The 18,376-nt window shown below is 41.0% G+C and overlaps 3 protein-coding genes across 4 annotated transcripts; 1 reads left to right on the forward strand and 2 right to left on the reverse strand.

Moving 5' to 3' along the window:
- The first annotated feature begins 144 nt into the window (after positions 1–144).
- LOC136349275 (glutathione S-transferase-like) lies at positions 145–7,325 on the forward strand. Of its 2 annotated transcripts, XM_066300723.1 has the most exons (6): positions 153–243; positions 1,488–1,577; positions 1,924–2,086; positions 2,139–2,306; positions 2,370–2,512; positions 6,631–7,325. In XM_066300723.1, the coding sequence occupies exons 2-6, from the start codon at positions 1,575–1,577 to the stop codon at positions 6,808–6,810; spliced, it is 657 nt and encodes a 218-aa protein (XP_066156820.1). In that variant the 5' UTR covers positions 153–243; positions 1,488–1,574; the 3' UTR covers positions 6,811–7,325. The 2 variants fall into 2 exon arrangements, with proteins under 2 accessions (XP_066156821.1, XP_066156820.1); XM_066300724.1 differs by lacking the exon at positions 1,488–1,577 and having other exon boundaries at positions 145–243.
- LOC136349271 (proteoglycan 4-like) lies at positions 3,619–6,422 on the reverse strand. Its single transcript, XM_066300717.1, has 2 exons — positions 6,309–6,422; positions 3,619–4,792 (listed from the first exon to the last, which is right to left on the reverse strand). The coding sequence occupies exons 1-2, from the start codon at positions 6,382–6,384 to the stop codon at positions 3,831–3,833; spliced, it is 1,038 nt and encodes a 345-aa protein (XP_066156814.1). The 5' UTR covers positions 6,385–6,422; the 3' UTR covers positions 3,619–3,830.
- A 1,548-nt stretch (positions 7,326–8,873) lies between the features above and the next one.
- Positions 8,874–16,446, reverse strand: LOC136349260 (organic cation transporter protein). Its single transcript, XM_066300689.1, has 8 exons — positions 16,296–16,446; positions 15,947–16,240; positions 11,082–11,265; positions 10,548–10,806; positions 10,200–10,498; positions 9,631–10,134; positions 9,404–9,576; positions 8,874–9,349 (listed from the first exon to the last, which is right to left on the reverse strand). Exons 1-8 carry the CDS (start codon positions 16,328–16,330, stop codon positions 9,202–9,204), a joined length of 1,896 nt encoding a protein of 631 aa, XP_066156786.1. The 5' UTR covers positions 16,331–16,446; the 3' UTR covers positions 8,874–9,201.
- Positions 16,447–18,376: the final 1,930 nt, after the last annotated feature.

Here is an 18,376-nt window from a genome sequence, read left to right on the forward strand (position 1 = left end):
GGGAAAGGTTATTTTCTCAAACCGCCCGCAAGATGGGACTAAAGCGAGAAGGTTGCAAGTTGTAGCGAATTAATCCGGGAGCATAAAATCCGGGAAAACGATCGTGGAATGGCGATGCGCGCGGCCCCCGCGCGACCCTTGAGAGCCCGGCTGAAATTTCAGTCGGTTTCAGGTTTTCAGGGTTTGTGGTCAAGCAACACGCATTGCCCTGAAAGGTGACCACTGGTTTAATTGACGTCCCCGGTAAGAACTTATCTCATTTAGTCTGATTTGGGTCCAAACTAAAGCGAATTCGTTTGAGGAGCGGTGTATTTCCAGCTAGGCATGAATCTCAGTAGCGCACCATTTTCTTTCGATATTGGGAATGGAGGTCATCTTACAAATACAGTCTTTGACGTGGAAATCATGAATCGGCTCTTCCCTTCAAGATATACAGTGGCGTTCCCTTCTTTAACCGTTCTAAAATTGATTTATTTTTTAATATTTGTTCCGTTGTCTTAATTAAGTACCGTAATAATTGATTTTCAAGCGAAATAAGTGCGTAAATGACGACTTCGTGTGGTAAGGAATCTTTCGGTGGTGAATAATTCAAGCTTACTCGACTATTGTGAGGAGAGGTGAGTGAGTGTAAGCCGCCTCTTAATATTCAGGAGCTGTTATTGATGTAAATTGCTTTTAGATTGTGAGGGGTTAAATGGAAATCCACAGAATTCCCACGCATAATTCAGAAATCCCTCGTAATTATAAGTTTCAATTCAGAACGTCCAGGCTTCAATCCCTTGTAGCTCCTGATTTATTGTAACTTGCTAAAACTTCCCTAAAGGGCAAAAAACATTTTCCAAAATCAATTCTAGTTCCGCAAGAAATAGCCATTTGGGTCAACTAGAACTGCCCGATTGGACCTTTAAAAATTGGATTATTCAGAAAAGAAAATCGTCTTCTTGGTCTTTCAGATTCTTTCCAGAACTTCACAAAAACTTCTCAGAAAAATTGATAGCTATTTCTGTAAGTCCTCGGAAGCCATGCCGCACGTGTTCAAAGAGGAGACAGGTGTATTATTTTCTAATTGTTAGGGGTCATTCAGAAGCTTTTTAAAGGCACTGTGGACATATATAGCTTCTTTATCTCTTATTTGACTCTTTAAATTTTAAGATAATAAAACGTTGATAAGAATATTATTCAACTATTGTGTACCGCAACTTTGCATTCACCAATTCGTGGCGAAAGCACGAGATAGTTGCAGATAAATAAACACAGTGTTAGGCGATTAATTTCCCACGTTGAAACTCATGTATTTACATTTCTTAGTAAATGGGCTTTTATTCCTTTGCTTCGGATATTTTTAGTATTGCTACGTAAGGTTAGTCTTAAGAAAAATTATTACGCCTCTAAGAAAAACTTATCTGGGCTTCCCACAATTCGATGCATTTTTATTTAAACTAGATTGATGGAATTTTAACAGCGGGGGTAATTGAAACTATTTTTAGAGGGTGCCCTGCACGAAACCCAGCAATTGAGGCCTAGATATCATCTAAAGGGCGATAAGCTTTAAACGCCATTGCGATCTTGACTATATGGTGCGTGTCCCACAACAGGGTAAACTATCTCTATGATAAATTAGGAACCATACAAACATTGTGCAATTTTAATCTCCAAAAGGAAAAATAGAGCCACTTAAAAAGTCGTTTTTGCCCCAACGACCTTATTTGTGAAGGATGATAATCCGCCTTGGGGGAGTTTTCGTACACAATCATCCTCTAATAACTCACTGCTGTAATTCTTTAGAGGGCCAGCGCTAAAATGGCTGGATGAAAAGGGTTATTTTTAGGTAAAGTGTGCGGGGTTACATTGATTTTAGCATATCGGTGGTTTTTCATGCGGCCCATAATTAGCTTCGTTTCACGTGACCTAATCGATTTGCAGAAAGAACTCAAAATGACATCCGAGGAGGATCAGCATCAGTACAAACTGCTCTATTTCGACATCCCGGGCCGTGCCGAGCACATCCGGTATATCTTCGCATATGCAGACGTCGAATACGAGGACGTCCGCTTCCAGAAGGACCAGTGGCCGGAGATTAAGAAAAGTTTGTTCACTCTTAACCATCAGTTCTCAAATTTTCTTATAAACCTTTTCAGGTACCCCATTCGGGAAAGTACCAGTGCTGGAAATTGATGGTAAACAGGTCGCGCAGAGCAATGCCATCGCCCGATACCTGGCGCACAAGTTTGGCCTCGCCGGCAAGGATGAATGGGAGGCCTTGCAGTGCGACGTTCTAGTAGACACCCTTGGCGATCTTCAGGCTAGTATGTAATTCCACTTAAGAACGTGGTGCGCGTTTGGATGCTGATTTTGTATCACTCACGCAGGTGTGACGCACGCGATGAAAGAGCCGGACCCCATCAAGCGGGAGGAGATGCGCGCCAGAGTGACCAAAGAGGAGCTGCCCTTCTACCTGTCTAAATTTGAGGCAGTGGTCAAAGATAATGGAGGATTTTCCGTCGGAAATAGCGTAAGTGATCTCTTGTATACAGGGTTGTTAAAATGGCGGTGAAGTAGTGCTCCAGAAATATCCGTGCCATAATGTAAAATAACTGTCTTAAAATACTTTTTTTGACAATTTTACACGCAGGTAACTTTGCGGGCACATAACTCATAAGGAATGGTAAAAATATTAATAACGGTTGATTTAAATGGCATCCAGCACGCCTAAGATTGCGAGCACATGCAGAAGAACGCTCGCTTTGCAGCTTAGATAGGACTAGAAATTTCGGCATCGTTGTGGTTTAGATGGCGTAAATTGCTACTATCGCTGCGGAAGCAGGACATCGCGGAGCCGTTGTAGTCTTTAGGGCTTTCTACCTTATCAATAACTCCACGCAGACTCTTGCGGACAGAGAGCACTAAGTCTGCATTTGTCTTACTTAATATTACTGTTAAATTGACAAAACGTCAATCATATCCTTAGGGATACTTCTTTCACTTAACTTTTTTTTCATTTTGACATCTGTCAAATATGTGACATTCTTGACGTCTGCTAAAATAAAGACATTTAAATTCATTTTGAACTTATAACCATTAACTATCCAGAAATAGTCATATTTCGAAAACTGTTGAAGGTCGAAATGGAATATGCTACGTGAAATATTTTTAAAACTTTTAGAAGAATCCAATAATGCAATAATACACGAAATGTTCAGTTAAAATTTTGGCTTCGCTACCGTAGAAGCGGCAATACTGCATTTTTCAAAGAATTTCAAAAATGTAGAACAATTCCTCTCCAACCAAATATTCATTAAAGCCTCCGAGCCGTTCTCGAAAAACCTCTGATGTTTCAGAGAGTGTGGGACACCCTATATTAGACGTAAGTTGCCACGGTGAACTCACTTCCTTCAGTTTTACTGCCATGGATTAATACAAAATTTGTCAACAAGGCGGCAAAATTGAGAAAACAATATTGTGTTCCTTACTTCTATATTGTTATTCAAGACTTAACCCTATAAAATGTCTATGATACAACACGTCATTTAAATTTCATGTCATTGTCAACTGCCAACTTTTGCTACGTGGCTTCATGTCTCCTGCGTCTCATCGTATTTTTTCCGTTTAACACATAAATTCTTAAAATATATTTATTTAAATTACATGAAATAATACACAGAATAAAAGTAATTACAAGATTTACATTTTTTTCACAATAATGTTTTAGTAGGCATGTTTCTCTTAATTCGTAAACTTTATATCTCAGTCCACCTTTAAAAAATCTTGTCTATCCCAATATAAACTGTAATTACTAATAACTCGTGTTAAAGTTATGTGGAATATTCATCTTATACCAATGAAAACCATAAAAGGTTGCTAAGTACCAAACTTTGAATACAATATGAACCGCCAATTATCTTACCCAGAACAAATGATGCCGCATTGTTTGGTTTTGGCTTTTCTGTCGATGAATTTGGAGTAGTGTCAGGATCTGTTGTAGTTGTGTCGGGTGGCGCCGTAGTCGTGTCAGGACCTTTTGTAGTTGTGTCGGGTGGCGCCGTAGTCGTGTCAGGACCTTTTGTAGTTGTGTCGGGTGGCGCCGTAGTCGTGTCAGGACCTTTTGTAGTTGTGTCGGGTGGCGCCGTAGTCGTGTCAGGACCTTTTGTAGTTGTGTCGGGTGGCGCCGTAGTCGTGTCAGGACCTTTTGTAGTTGTGTCGGGTGGCGCCGTAGTCGTGTCAGGACCTTTTGTAGTTGTGTCGGGTGGCGCCGTAGTCGTGTCAGGACCTTTTGTAGTTGTGTCGGGTGGCGCCGTAGTCGTGTCAGGACCTTTTGTAGTTGTGTCGGGTGGCGCCGTAGTCGTGTCAGGACCTTTTGTAGTTGTGTCGGGTGGCGCCGTAGTCGTGTCAGGACCTTTTGTAGTTGTGTCGGGTGGCGCCGTAGTCGTGTCAGGACCTTTTGTAGTTGTGTCGGGTGGCGCCGTAGTCGTGTCAGGACCTTTTGTAGTTGTGGAGGGTAGCGCCGTAGTCGTGACAGGGTCTTTTGTAGTTGTGGAGGGTAGCGCCGTAGTCGTGACAGGGTCTTTTGTAGTTGTGGAGGGTAGCGCCGTAGTCGTGACAGGGTCTTTTGTAGTTGTGGAGGGTAGCGCCGTAGTCGTGACAGGGTCTTTTGTAGTTGTGGAGGGTAGCGCCGTAGTCGTGACAGGGTCTTTTGTAGTTGTGGAGGGTGACGGTTTGAGTTTTTCTGTGAATATGTCGAGTGGCGCCGCAGACTTCTTAGAAATTACTGGATGCGGATCGATCGCAACTCTGTCTGTAAATAAATAATAACAATTAGTTAAGGAGATTTTTTCTCTCCCGGAAACAATCTATGCTTGGAATTTTTACATATTACACAGACGCAGGTAAAATTAATATAAACTTATAACATTATAAAACGAAAAAATCTACTTTGTGAACATTCCATTGATTGCAATTGGTTATTACAGATAGATAAACAATGAAATTGAGCATAAATAGCACAAATACAGTAGAGAATTGAAAAAATTGTGTGAAAAACAAAGTTTGATTTTGTAATTTTAGTTAAAAAAATATATAAATTTTAGAGTAAGGGTAACGAATTAATTACATTCTTAGGACAAAAATACATTTAATATTCAAATTTGGTTGGAGTAGGGGCATTGATAAAACAGAAGCCTCACAGCAATTGATTTGATAGTCAAGCTATACAAAAATTGGTAGGTTTTTGTTCATTTACTTCATATCTTGAACGGATGAATATTCATAGTTTTACTTTTACTCTACTTTTTTTCTTGTTATGCGTTGCAAGTTCAGGTACGTACCATCTGGTTCGCCCTCCTTAATAACTTATATTGTCAACCTCAACATCAACAGAAAAGTAGCAGGATTTAAAGTATAGCAGTGATGAGGGTATGAAGCGTTACCATGGAGCTTCCAAAATCCATGCGTGATTGCATTAGAGGGAAATTTGGTGTCGAATTTCCTTCACATTTTAGGACTCTTTTCTCCCGCTAATACGGCTCCAAATCGTTGAAAAACATCGTAGTTTCCCGCTAACTCCTGATGCCCCATGCGGTTAATTTTTACCCTTTGGGATTAGATCTTTCCCACACAGACGTTTCAAACGGGTATTTAAATAATAACCTTGCAGATCATGTATAAATCAAAGTGGGTTAAATCACTTGTGATAAAACTGATAATGCAGTCGTTGCAGTTCGCATTATTCAGTAAAAGTGCTCACTTCAGTCTACTTCAGAAATTGTATGAAAACTCGTTACTATCGATCTTTAAATAATAGAAAATCAAAAACCACTTCACACGAATATACTGATGGTTATGTAAAAGGTACTGGCGGGGCGAATAAGGGCACTGTACAGGGTAAAAATCATTTGCAGTGATCGAACAATTCATTCGATCGATGTAATATTGATTGCGACAAAATTGCGTGAGGCGTCTTGAATAGTTTTCTTTTCAGTCGTCTTGTCGTTCCCGTTTCGGACCTTTCGGAGTTCGTCAGTTCATATCGAATAATTAGCAAAGGCCGGGGGGGTCCCCGCTTGGATGAATCCTCCGGGGAGTTGTCTCAGTAAGCGCGCACTTTTGACTTAAAGGAAATAGAGGTGATGCCCCCGAACTCTTTGCTTTCCATGCTTTCTGCTGAGCAAATTAATTCAAGACAAACACTTGGGTAGCTACAAATATTATCATCGATAACTTTTCACAATATTCCCCAATCGGGCCCATATGTCGTGTCAATATCCCGGGAAAACCGTGGATTTCAAATGCAAGGCAAACAACAATTTACTTACCCGCATCGATCTGTATAACACTCGTTACTACGCATAGCGCTAGCGCTAGCTTTAGCTTTAGCTTTAGATTCGCCATTATTCTAGCTTTTCTGGCGGATTTGAGCTCCCCACCATCTCAGCGGCACTATTTATAGCCTCCGCCATGTCCCCCTCGACCCTCTTACCGCTTTATCGCAAAAAACTTACTGAACAAACAAAGAAGGTGTCGATGCAGTTCCGAAAATGTGACATTAAAGCCAAGTGGTTTTTGAAGAGCGGAGATTACGGTGACTGCGGGGCGCGCCCCATTGGTGCGGATTTTCCACTTGGTGTCTTCTTTCAGGTCACTTGGTCGGACTTGGTGCTGGCGGTGCTGCTCGACCAGTTTGAGAGCATGTACGGCAAGGCGTCGCTTAACAGCTACCCGTCGCTCAAGGGGCTCAAGGAGACGGTGCACGCGGTGCCCAGCATAAAGAGCTACTTAGAGAAGAGGCCTCCCAGGTCTCCCATGCCGAGGCATTAGTGGTTGGTGACTCGTCCAAAGAAGCAAAAATCAAGGGAGAGTTTTGTTGTTGTAACCTTAATGAATTATATCGGAGGGCTTAGCGTAAGGAAATACCGGGCGAGGCAGGGCCTTGCGACGACGTTAACAATATGATGTGTTCCAGTCAAAGCTTCTGGTTCTTTGCAGCGGACGTTAATCATTAATAAGGATTATAGGCACTTGGTAGTAAAATAGCAGTAGGAATTTTCGTTCATTACATGGTTGTTATAGCAGTACTAGAGCGGCTGTAATAGAGGCAGGTTCCCAGATAGGTCCAGTAAATGTACAAAGATTAGTCCGTTATACGTACAGAAGTATTTATTTTTAGAGCGTAATTTGTGCGTGTCCGTCTAGGGGTCATTTTAGTCGCAGATTAAAGATGCTGATCAATCATTATGCGATTTCTTAAACATCAGTTTTGTAATCTAACTTTTTAAGTAGTGAAAATCCGTGCATGTGCAATAATAAATGCCCTTAAGGAAAAAATCCCACAAGAGCAACTTTAATAATATCTAGATTAGAATTGTTATTCTAACATTCAACTGCAATTAATCGTTGAGTGTTCTATGGAGAGATAAGCAGGAAATGAACGCGAATGTGCTGAAATTTGTCGAATTTATTTCATAACAGCGTTGGTGCGTTTTTCGAGCAATTCTAAACATATTTTTGGGGTCCTGTTCCCATGTCACAATCAAGAACTCGGGCCGGTACTCCGTCAGAATTGGCGAATGTGGACAAATCAATTGTTAAGTAATTTGAACTAATTTTAATTAAATCTAAAATTAATTAATTGATTACGAAGCGACGGTTGCTACTTAAGCTCCGTAACGTCGCACCAGCAAAAGCGCCGCAAAATGTCCCACAGCACGTGGCGCGCTCTCTGAAAAGTTGGGCGAAGTAACGTCACTGGAAAAGGCGAAGAGTGCAGTATGACGCGGCGCAATCCATTAGTTTCCATTGCTGTTTTCATTCATGGAATTCCAGCGCATTTCCCCCCCCCCCCCCCCCCCCCCCGTTTTTTGTCCTGGAGTTGAGAAAGACAACCTAATACCCTACTGCACCAAATAAATTCGATGGGAGAGTCCGAAATAAACGAAGGGAATATGGGATACACCCATTTCCTATACCCACATCGTGTGTGACGTGTGAAAAACGTCCTTGAGAGTTTGTATGATGACTCGTTTGTATCGTGAAAGTCGAAGAGCTAACTGAATAAGCTCGTGAGCACCAAATATGGATGAGGTTCTGCGAGTTTAAAGATATCACGAGCTTTTCCAAAAGGACAGTAGGAACGTTGCATGATTCGGTTTATCATGAGCGAGCATAGAACTCCCTTGCAGTACGATCTACGGGTTCCATTCTACTTTAACGTAAATTGCAGTTCATGTAACAGTTTCAATTTGCTTAGGAGGTTATTTATGTCGTTGTTTAACACATGACGCCTGTTTAATTTTTACATTGTTATTTAATAAAGACGAATGCAAATAGTCGTGGATGAAAATCTGAAAATACTAAAGCCCATTGCGACTTGATACTTCATTCCAGATCCGCGTTCAATTTGACTCGAGCGCCCTGCACACCGGTTTCAGTCCTATTAAATAACATTGATACTCGTCGAATGTTCAAGTGGCAAAATCGTCCACGTAGATTAATAATGATAATATACATATATTTTGCGTTAAACTTTTCCATTCCTCCTCAGCAACCAGATATCTCTTTCGTAAAGAATCGTATCACAAGGAGTTGAGGCTCGTTTAAGTGCAATGTCCACTGCGCCGCTCTGTATTGTTTGCAACGTACAGAGCATCTTTCAGATCTGGTACAATGGTTCACTTTAACCTATATACCATATTTAACCTATGTTCTAACCTTTGAAATTGATTCGATACTGATTAAGGTGAGTGTTACTCATATTTTCAAGTATTTTATTGAATAATCAAGACGAAATCAGACATCTCACCATACACGCAAAATCCCTTTTAATTGTTATTGTGCAATTACAAGGACAAGTGGCGAGGAGAATAAAAAAAGCAACGCATATGTAATCTATTATCTACAAACTATTTTTGCACAATGATTTAATCAAATAAATAAATTAGACAAAGCTCATTTATGGTAGAATTACAAGTATGTCGATGCAATATGTCTTTTTTCTTTCAAATAAATATTCTTAAAAGTAAAGTTAGCCGCCGGCGCAGGTCAATTTTATCTAAATGGCAACACTGCTGCAAGGGCGCACCGACTTTTTAAAAAATCACAGCTCAGCTTGAGGAGAACGAAGACACGTTTCGACTCCGAAAATGAATGACGTAATACTTGGGGGGCGCCTGGCGCCCTCATCCGGAATGAAGCGCACGCCATTTTGTCTTTTCACGCGACAAGATTTTCAGGTACACAAACTGATTTTCGGAGGGAGCTTCGGTTGAGTATGCTGGAGCGCACCTCCCCTCTGAAAGAGGCCCGAATCGAAGGCCTCGTTGAGCTTGATCTCTTGAAGGCCGGCTTTTCTTGTAGGTCCCTAAAAAGTACCGTATTAGTTGTTTGAGTTTTTTACTGTTTACCGCTGATTTACTTCTTGATGCATGGGAAGTCCCATATTTTCTGATCTAAACCAAAGTTCTCGCCGTCTTGCAGGGTCTGTGGCAACTCCTGATCCAGGGTTTCAGGCAGGAACAAGGCTAAAATGCCTCCGGCAATGCCCAACACTCCCAGGATGAGCAACGGCAATGCTAAGTCAATGTTGGCCTGCAGAAAGAACATCAGAACATTTTCGAGTAAAAAACGAAAAAAAAAACTTACCAAATACACCACGAATGGTGCAACAATGCTGGCGACATATCCCATGATGTGAATGAGAGCCACGCCCTGCGCCCTCACCACTGTGGGCAGTAATTCGGCAGCATATTGCAGGCCGATGTTGTAGGAAATGTTAATGGCAAATCGACCGAAAATTGCCAAAGTGGCCGATGGCACCCCCAAGGGGGCTACAGTGGCCAGTAGGCTGAAGATGCCGCTGACCACCATGGAGCCGCATGCCAGCCAGCGGCGACCCCACACATCCAGAACCGCGGTCAGGAAGGTGTCCGCGGGGAATTCCGTGGCACTGGCTATGGTAAAGGTTAGGAATATATCCAATCCTAAGGTGCCCACGTTTCGAACGTGACCATCAAAAACTAACGAAATGGCCATCCAGAGAACGATCAGGATCATAGTGATTCGGCGCAGGCGGGGCGTTTTGAAAAGGTCCAGGACAGTGTAATTTTTGTTGCCTTCGTCTTCTTTCTGGAGGTCAAGACAGCTGTCCTAGAATAGAAAGATGACCAGGAAAATTAATTCAGTTTAGTTAGAGAGCTTTATTTCAGACACACCTTAAATTGGTCATAAACTTTTTGGTCCACCTTCCTCCGATTGAGCTTCTCAAACTTCTTCAAAATCCCAATACTCTTATCGATTTTACCCTGCGATACCAACCATCTAGCAGACTCCGGAACGATCCAGGGGGTGAATATTGCCAATGCCAACGGAGCACTAGTCACATAACACAGCATCTTCCAATTGGACACCCATAGAGCGATCCAGGGCAAAATGGAGGCGGCAAACGTAAAGAAGATCGCAATGGACATGTTGGCGACGAAGGTTCTCCATTTGGGACCCACATATTCTAGAACTATTGGCCGCCATATTTACTTCTGAAGACTATTTTATGCGAAATGTACCTAAAATGTACATCATGGTGAAGCAATTGTCGAAAGCCATTCCCACCAGAAATCGACAGGCGGCGAAGGTCCAGAACGACGAGCACATGGTGGTGGCCATACCGCCCACAAAGCCCACCAAGTTGGTACCCACTAGGGCGGGTATGCGACCCATTCTATCGGCTAACCATCCGAATACCAGGCCGCCCAAAATAGCTCCGCAGAAAAAAATCGATTGGGCGGTGCTGGGCAGCGCGGCGTTGTCGCAAACCCAATTATTCTGCGGGGAAAATAAATTTATGAAGTTTGACAACACTGCACTCAATTGCTTTTGCTTTTTGTACTCAGGTGCCCTATTGGTAAATTAAGGTTGCGGGGTTGCCGTTTACATAACTCATGCTAATTTCTCATTAAAGTATCCCTTTTCTTTTCAATAACAATACATCCTGAAGAATTAGCACTTAACGCTTTTAAGTTAACATCAGCGGGTTGGCCGATCGGCAAGGAAGACCAGTTTGGCAATTAAAGTTTTTTTGTGATTTTAGTACAATTTACCTCTGTAGCGATGGTACTGTAAGGCACTTCCGTCCTGTTATATTCCCATCCATGCTGGCAATGAACTGTCTTCCATGATGGATTCGCATGTTCAATTCCTTTTTCCAGGATTTCCGTATAGTTCACATCATACATCCGGCATCGGTTCAGCACTTCGCCATCCATGGGAATAGCCAGAGATTTTCTGAAACATAATTTTTAATGTTTTCATTTTACATAATTTCGTCGAATAGTGGCCATTTCATTTGTTTGTTTTTACGTATTAATTGAGGTAATTAAGCTTTTTTGATTGTCAACTAGCCTGAACTAAACCACAGAAAAGCAATCGCAAAAGTCCCGTACGCAGTTAAGTTACCATAAAGCAAATAATGTGCGTTATGCAATTAATCACGTTCCGACGAAGCTGGAGGAACTCGAGACTCGAAAAAATCTTAATTAAATTCAATTGAGAATTATAAGATTACCACAGCGGGCATTTTGTTGAAAATTCGATTATAAGAAGTTTGGCAGGTGGCTACCTCTGTGGCCATTTTAAAAGTTAAACATGGTTGATTCAACAATGTTGCTGCAATTTGGCAACTATGCTTATGCGAGAAATTTCGCGTCTATCAAAGACTGAAATGTGACAATCTTTGAAAACAATTAACAAGCGCATTGTTGCCATTTTCTGACTGAAAGCAAATCAGTAAATTCGCGGAAATGTTATAGATTCATTTTTATAGGAAACGTTGAATGAATGGGATAAATTGTGGGTTGTAGTTGGGTAAAGAAAGTGAAGTCCGAAGAAAAAAATGTAGAAAAAGTGAAGAGTGCATTAGGTGCCTTAAAAGTGGATTTTGTATCTGGTAACTAATTCAACAGCCATATTTTCCTGATTTAATAATCGCTCTGGTTCCTTGGTAATAATTACCGTCTTCATTACCATGAGCTAACCTTGTGGCCGATTTCGTCTTCAGGCTCATTAGCATCAATTTTTTGCCATTAGCCATTAGGCTCCGATAAATAGCAATAATAATGGCTCGTTTCGCAATTTTCTCTTGCAAAAAAACACGACGACAAATGAATTGTGTTAATCCTATAAAAGGCGTTTTTTAATTCGAAATCTGAAAGGTCGCACCGCAGGAGAATTTACCGTTTTAACGCTGAATTTTGCGCAGGACTTTTCTCAGATACGGATTAAGTAGAAATCGATTGGGTGTGGGTTTCAGTGCACTAAGTGAAAATTGAAGGATTAGCATGTGAAATCGATTAGCGAGTGGATACACGAGACGCAAATAACTTGCTAATTTGACACAGGCTCTAACTAATAAATGAAGGAAGACTTTGGTCATCAAACTGTAATTGCCAAGTAACGGTGCAAAAAAGCTCAAAATTGTTTATGAATACTAATAATAAGTAGTAATCACTGAAAACTAGCCGTGCATGAAATATTGCGAGCACAATGTAGTCCATCAGATAAAGTCAAGTTCATTATTATTATAATCCAATATCCTGATCCTGTTCGATTCAAGGGCTGCCGCGGCGCTTGACTGCGCACGTCAAATCGGCGCAGCTCGTGCTGCGTCGACCCGTACATTGTTTCATACACTACAACTGTTTAATTAAATTAATTATCTTTTGTTTGGTTTTCATTAGCTTAATTGATTGCAGGGGGATAATTAAAAATGCTCGCATTAACGTGGTTACTTGACGGTGACGCCGAAGGAGGCCTTGAGAGCATCTTGGCGAGAGACGCCAATAAGGGCAAAACGAGCACAAAATCAGGAAAAAATCACAGACAAAGAACATAAATAAATTACACCACTTGAGGCCAATTTACATATCATTATTACTATTACCTTCTGGTTTACGTAACAACGTTCTTATACACAATGCGACCCTGAAAATTGTATATTTTTCGACCCGAATCGTTAAAAATGTACCTGCAAAAGATATTTGAAAGTACTTCTGAAAGTGTGGCTTTTTCTGTTAAAACGCTCCCAGAACGTGAGGATTTATCATTGAAAAGAGGGCGGAACTGGTTGGAAGCAGTTTGGCAACACTGCACGCACCCTCGGAGAATCTCGAGTCATATTGTATTTTTTATCCGCGTGCAGAGTGATTTTTATCGAAAGGCGCATGAGCTGAAAAGACTGTCAACGAGTCTTGCAGGAGAGCAAAATTTTGGTGGTAGTTTCCAGAAACAACTTTTTTTAATTGGATTTTTTTTACGAACAGCATCTCTTGAAATTTGCAATTTATTCAATTATCAGTCACTTTGCGAATTTACACTTTTCATTCGCACTCGGTAGATTTGGACGACGTATAGTACAGATTTCGATAAGTGACAACATTACGTCACTCAGATGTGAAACTTTCATGGCAGACAAAATCAGTTTGACATTTCTGTTTTGGTGTTTCTACCCTGCTGACGAATTTTCACAGATTTTCTTACCAGAATTTACAAGATCCTTATTTTTTAAATAAAAAAAAATATTTGTCGCATTTTACTAATTCGTCACTACCTTTGTCTTGAGGCGGTTACACGTAATAATAACGTTCGTGTTTTTCCTTGCTTTCACATAATCGGTTCATTTAAAGGCAATAAAGTTAGAATTTTATGATCGCCTGTAAATACCAAAGCGGTTTTCTTAATTTTTCAAATCATTAGAGGCGGCCTTATTTGACAGTCGCTTGAGTGTCATAAAGGCGACGAATGTCTGAACTGTCAAGTGAACGCTGCAATGTTGCCAAGCTTTTGAGATTTTTTTCTTCGGCTGAAGTTTTGAAAACGAAAATCCAGAAATTGAACAATAGCGCCGGCACTTGTGGTTTACTTACTAATGGCATTACTATACAAAGTGCGACCTTGAAAAATGTACCTATTTCTATTTAAACGAATTAAAAATAATTTGAAAGTACTGTGAAAATGAAACGCTTTTATAAATGCGAGAGGAATTTATCATTGAAAACGGCAGGAGCGGTAGCACAATTAGACAACCTCTCTCTTTGGTCCCTCAATTAGGGCACGACAATTTGATGAAAGAAGATCGCTGCGTTCTCATTCGAGGAATGGTAACTTCATTGCAACCAAACCGACACTTGTTATTCACAGTCTGAACCAACCCAACTAATAACTTTCACGCGAATTTTCAAGCAATTGTGATCGACATACGGACACTTTCAATGCCATAGCGCAAGTTTAAGGTTCCGAGGCTCCCGCAGACTGATTTTTCCGTTCCTCAGGTTCCTCGTTAAGGTGCGGAAGTTTTTGTCTCCCAAAAGACCTCCACCGATGAAGACTATAATGAGATGCAAAAAAGCGGCTTGTGAAACCGATTATAGCCTACACCTACTTTGCGTTTAATCGATACAAATCTATTCTTGTTGCCAATTTATTACTACTTTATTTAATTCGTTTTTTTTTTCGTCATTTAAAGTGGAAAAAAATCAATTTACATGCGTGAATTAGAGTCGTAAGTTCGACGCATGACGCTGGTCAATTGAATTATTTAATTACTTCTTCAAATATTCGCAACGGAGGCCGTCCGGGTAATAACAATATGGTAAAACTTAAAATGGTAATCTTTGAGATGGGTTTTTGTGCGGTTAGTAGATCAGGGCTATGGCCTAAATTATGATTCCAAGTATAAGACGGATCTTTGTTGGTGAGACACTTAGGTGTTGAGAGCCGTTGCGGGTTAATTTCAAAAATTGCGATTTCACGTAAAATTTTGGAAGTTCGGCAACGCCGGAGCAGTCTTCCGTCCGATTATTTTCCAAGCTTACAGTTTTTGTGCATGTGGTTGCTTGTCAAACAGCACCGCCATAACGGAATTACAAATGAGTAACGCCCTGTTGCCAATCGCCGAGTTATCTAATTGAGAATTTCAAAAGGGGAATGACGTGCCCACAACATGGCGATTTTTGGGAAAATCCGGAATTTTTTGAAATTCTTTTTTTTCTTTACTAAATCATGAATGTGTTCTAGTCCTGTGTCACAAATGAAGAACTTGGCCCTGCCGCGACTGCCTTCTAACTAGCTTGTTGCTCTTGCCGCACTTACGTGCTTCTGAAAAAGGGCCGCCATGACGATTTGACAATTGAGCAACGCCGCGTTGTCATTTGGGAGCGTGTGTCGTATGTGGCACCTCCCGCCCTTTAAATTATCAAATTTATCTGTAAATTTTGAAATTCATTTGAACTCGAGAAGGAAGAAGGGATTCAGCTTAGTAAATTCTCACAACCTTTGAAGAAGAAATCTACCTTAAACCCAAAATGAAGGAAATTCTAGCTTGACGCTTTGTAAGATGATTAACATAGTGTTTCCATTCTAAATTAGTCTGTTAGATGTTCTTCTATGATAACTTGGTCTACTCGGAGCTTTTACATTGTTGAAATTTTGAAATGCTGACAATATAAACAATGTTTTTTCCGATTTTTTGTGCAAGTCAAATCAAATGTAATTGAGTGCTGGTACTCTATCATGGATGTCTAAACAGACCTAATTGAATTAATTACCGATTAAACCGATAAATCAACGTTCCCTGCCTCGTTTGACAGATGATTAAAGCTACACAAGTTTAGCATATTAGAAAAAAATCAACAGAATGTTGTATTTGATTATGGTTGCCTTTCTTCATAGTTACTGACTTGAGGCGCGGTGCCACCTCAAGGGTAAATTAAAGCCCCTAAAAAGGGGAATTATCAGAGCGCGACCGCAAAGCTTCTTTCAGAACCATTATCTAATCTCGAAGCCAATAAATCTGGACGACCCTGCCCCCGACACAATACACCATGAACAAGTAATAATAAAGCGGTTTGTGAAATATTAACAGACACATCCCGCATTTCGCAAAATACACTTATAACACGGCATTACCAACCTCTGATGAGCGGTAAGATTCGCCAGTTCTGGCACCCAGCACCAGTGCTGCTCTGGCACCAGGGTGACGAAGATCTGAGTGAAGTAGACCCAGGCCACGAAGAAAGCGAAAGGGATCATCATCAGAAACAGGAAGATCTGATAGTAACCGAAAGCTCCAATGTGGGGGAAGAGGTCATCGAAGTCGAAGCTGGTTTTGCCCTCCGTTTTCTCTGGAGGTCTGTGCGCTAATTCCAGGCATTTGTTGTCCTTATTGTTGTGGTTTTGGTCGGGTACGAAGCCGCTGTTGCTATACCTGTGCCGCCTCAGTATTATATCTACGAATTCCAAAGAGATCAGAAGGTGCTCACCCAGACACGTCAGACACTTTCTCCAGAGGTGGCATTTTGCTCCTTAGTACCAACGGGCTAGCACATAAGAACCGACTCTTATGTGAATTCCCGCGTGCGCGGCAAAAAAACAACGAGAACTGAAAGATTTTGCAAGACGACTTTGCGTTTTATACAAACGAGACTGAGGTGTAACCTTGATTGCGCTCGCCGTGGTGAAGACCTCTTTCGGTGACTTTCGACCATGCGCGGCAACACTGCAAGGCGGATTTTCTCTGACGTCATGTACGCCGGGTCGCGGGAAATTCCCTGCTTGAGTCGGTTTTTTTTGGGTCATACACTGATCTAAGCAAATATGGTGATTGTGTATCTCTGTATTTGCTCCATAATAATGCTTCCCATTTCCGGTGGTCGAGCAGACATGAATCGAGTCAGCTACGAGGCCGGGTTTTAATGGAGATGCGGACCGTTACTTAAGGTCGAAATTTAGGTTCAAGAAACCACATTTCCAGCAGCAAAAAGAAGAATTCGGACTTCTAAATCTTTTTCTCTTTTAAATTTACATTTTTAAACATGGCTGTAGATACGTCCGTTTAAGGCCCATTTTGATTGCCGCTTTGCGAGGCTGCAAGACGAGGTATAGAGTTCTTCAACTTCTGCCTGAAAAATCCACATTCACTGCTCTTTACAAAATTCTCGAAACACTTATTTTCGCGGATTTATTATGATATCTAGACACGGTTTTTTCCCTCTTAACGGAGGCTTCGCTATCCGATCACCAAGGGGCGTTGAGGGTTGCTCCAATTTCTATGTGAAAACCCGCGATGCTCTATTTTTCCCGAACGGCTAATAATTGCACATTTTACTTTTGAACATTCAGGAGATTCTGTGACTTCCTAAAACTTAAAAATTGCGTATTTTAACCGCTCGTTTCATTCAAAAGTGCTCTGAAACAACCAGTTTTCACTACTTCAAGGGGAGTGTTTGCATTGATTTGAATACTTGACAAGGAAGTGTCTAAATCTATCTGCATCTCGGAAATGCAAATGACTGATCAATGCTCAATCACAGGCTAAACTAGAACGGCGATGGCGACACCAATATTTACATATTGCAAGCATGAATTTATCATAAAAAAACATTTCCATGGTGATTTTCCGGTTTACACAGCGATAGTTCTAAGGTCACTTGAAAATATTTATGGCTCCCAAAACGGGCTTCAAGATCATCAATTTGTCTTACGTCTTATTCCTGCGACTGGATATTGATTAAGTAACGTGAAACATTAGTCAGGAGAATGTCCAAAATGGGCGCAATTTTGGTCTCTTGGTACTCATGCTAGATTTGCATCATCTCTTGTGCTGCCCATGCAGCAGATTGGCGGTAGATTTTCGGTTAGCGTTGCCTGATATCGCACGGAGCAATCTGAAACCGCTTATTGTAGCTGATTGAATGCCAAGAGTTAACCCGAAACTGTAATTCTTCGAAGTAGCCTCTAATGAAGAGATATTATTCCTTTACGAGATTTGTATGCCCGTTGCTTCGAATTTAGAAGCTGAGATTAAGATAAAGTTTAATGATTTAGTAATTATTTTTGAGTGGGACTTGCGCGTTCTTGAACCTCTTTCGCATCCGAACTAGATGTGCAAATTTGATGTCTGAATATGATTCGATGACGAACCTGACGATTGATGAATCTGGTGATTGACGAATCTGAAGGAAAAAACCGGTACAAAGGTCGCTCGCCTGTTTCGCACATGAAGTCGTTAATTTCGTTAATCAGTCCAATTTGAGCAGTAAAAACAAAACCGGACGCCTTGAATTAAACCGTAGAATCAATCGCGCAAAAAAAGTACCAACAGTCGTTGTATGCGCACCGAACTGATCGGAAATAAGACTCATTCGTTGCAGTATAATAGCCGATAATCCATTATTCGGGATGCATTATATTATTGAAAAGCGACGACGAAACGTAATTAAAAAATAATTGTTTTATCCACACTATTAGTGCAATTCAATTAGTGGGTGATTTGTTTCTGGGTCAACGGTTTTTTTAATGAAATCGACGGCAAACTTGCACCAGCCGCCTGTTTTTAACTGCA

This window comes from Euwallacea fornicatus, chromosome 37 (genome assembly GCF_040115645.1).
Source record: "Euwallacea fornicatus isolate EFF26 chromosome 37, ASM4011564v1, whole genome shotgun sequence".
Taxonomy (NCBI): Eukaryota; Metazoa; Arthropoda; class Insecta; order Coleoptera; family Curculionidae; genus Euwallacea; species Euwallacea fornicatus.

What these genes read in the sequence shown, in the direction of transcription:
- LOC136349275 (XM_066300723.1), top strand. An exon ending in GTGGCCGGAGATTAAGAAAA is followed by an intron (nt 2,087 to 2,138) that starts GTTTGTTCACTC and finishes AAACCTTTTCAG; the next exon opens with GTACCCCATTCGGGAAAGTA. An exon ending in CCTTGGCGATCTTCAGGCTA is followed by an intron (nt 2,307 to 2,369) that starts GTATGTAATTCC and finishes TCACTCACGCAG; the next exon opens with GTGTGACGCACGCGATGAAA.
- LOC136349271 (XM_066300717.1), bottom strand. Translation starts at nt 6,384, where the DNA reads ATGGCGAATCTAAAGCTAAAGCTAAAGCTAGCGCTAGCGCTATGCGTA. An exon ending in TGTTATACAGATCGATGCGG is followed by an intron (nt 4,793 to 6,308) that starts GTAAGTAAATTG and finishes ATTTATTTACAG; the next exon opens with ACAGAGTTGCGATCGATCCG.
- LOC136349260 (XM_066300689.1), bottom strand. Translation starts at nt 16,330, where the DNA reads ATGCCACCTCTGGAGAAAGTGTCTGACGTGTCTGG. An exon ending in CACCATGATGTACATTTTAG is followed by an intron (nt 10,499 to 10,547) that starts GTACATTTCGCA and finishes GGCGGCCAATAG; the next exon opens with TTCTAGAATATGTGGGTCCC. An exon ending in AAGTTTATGACCAATTTAAG is followed by an intron (nt 10,135 to 10,199) that starts GTGTGTCTGAAA and finishes TTTCTATTCTAG; the next exon opens with GACAGCTGTCTTGACCTCCA.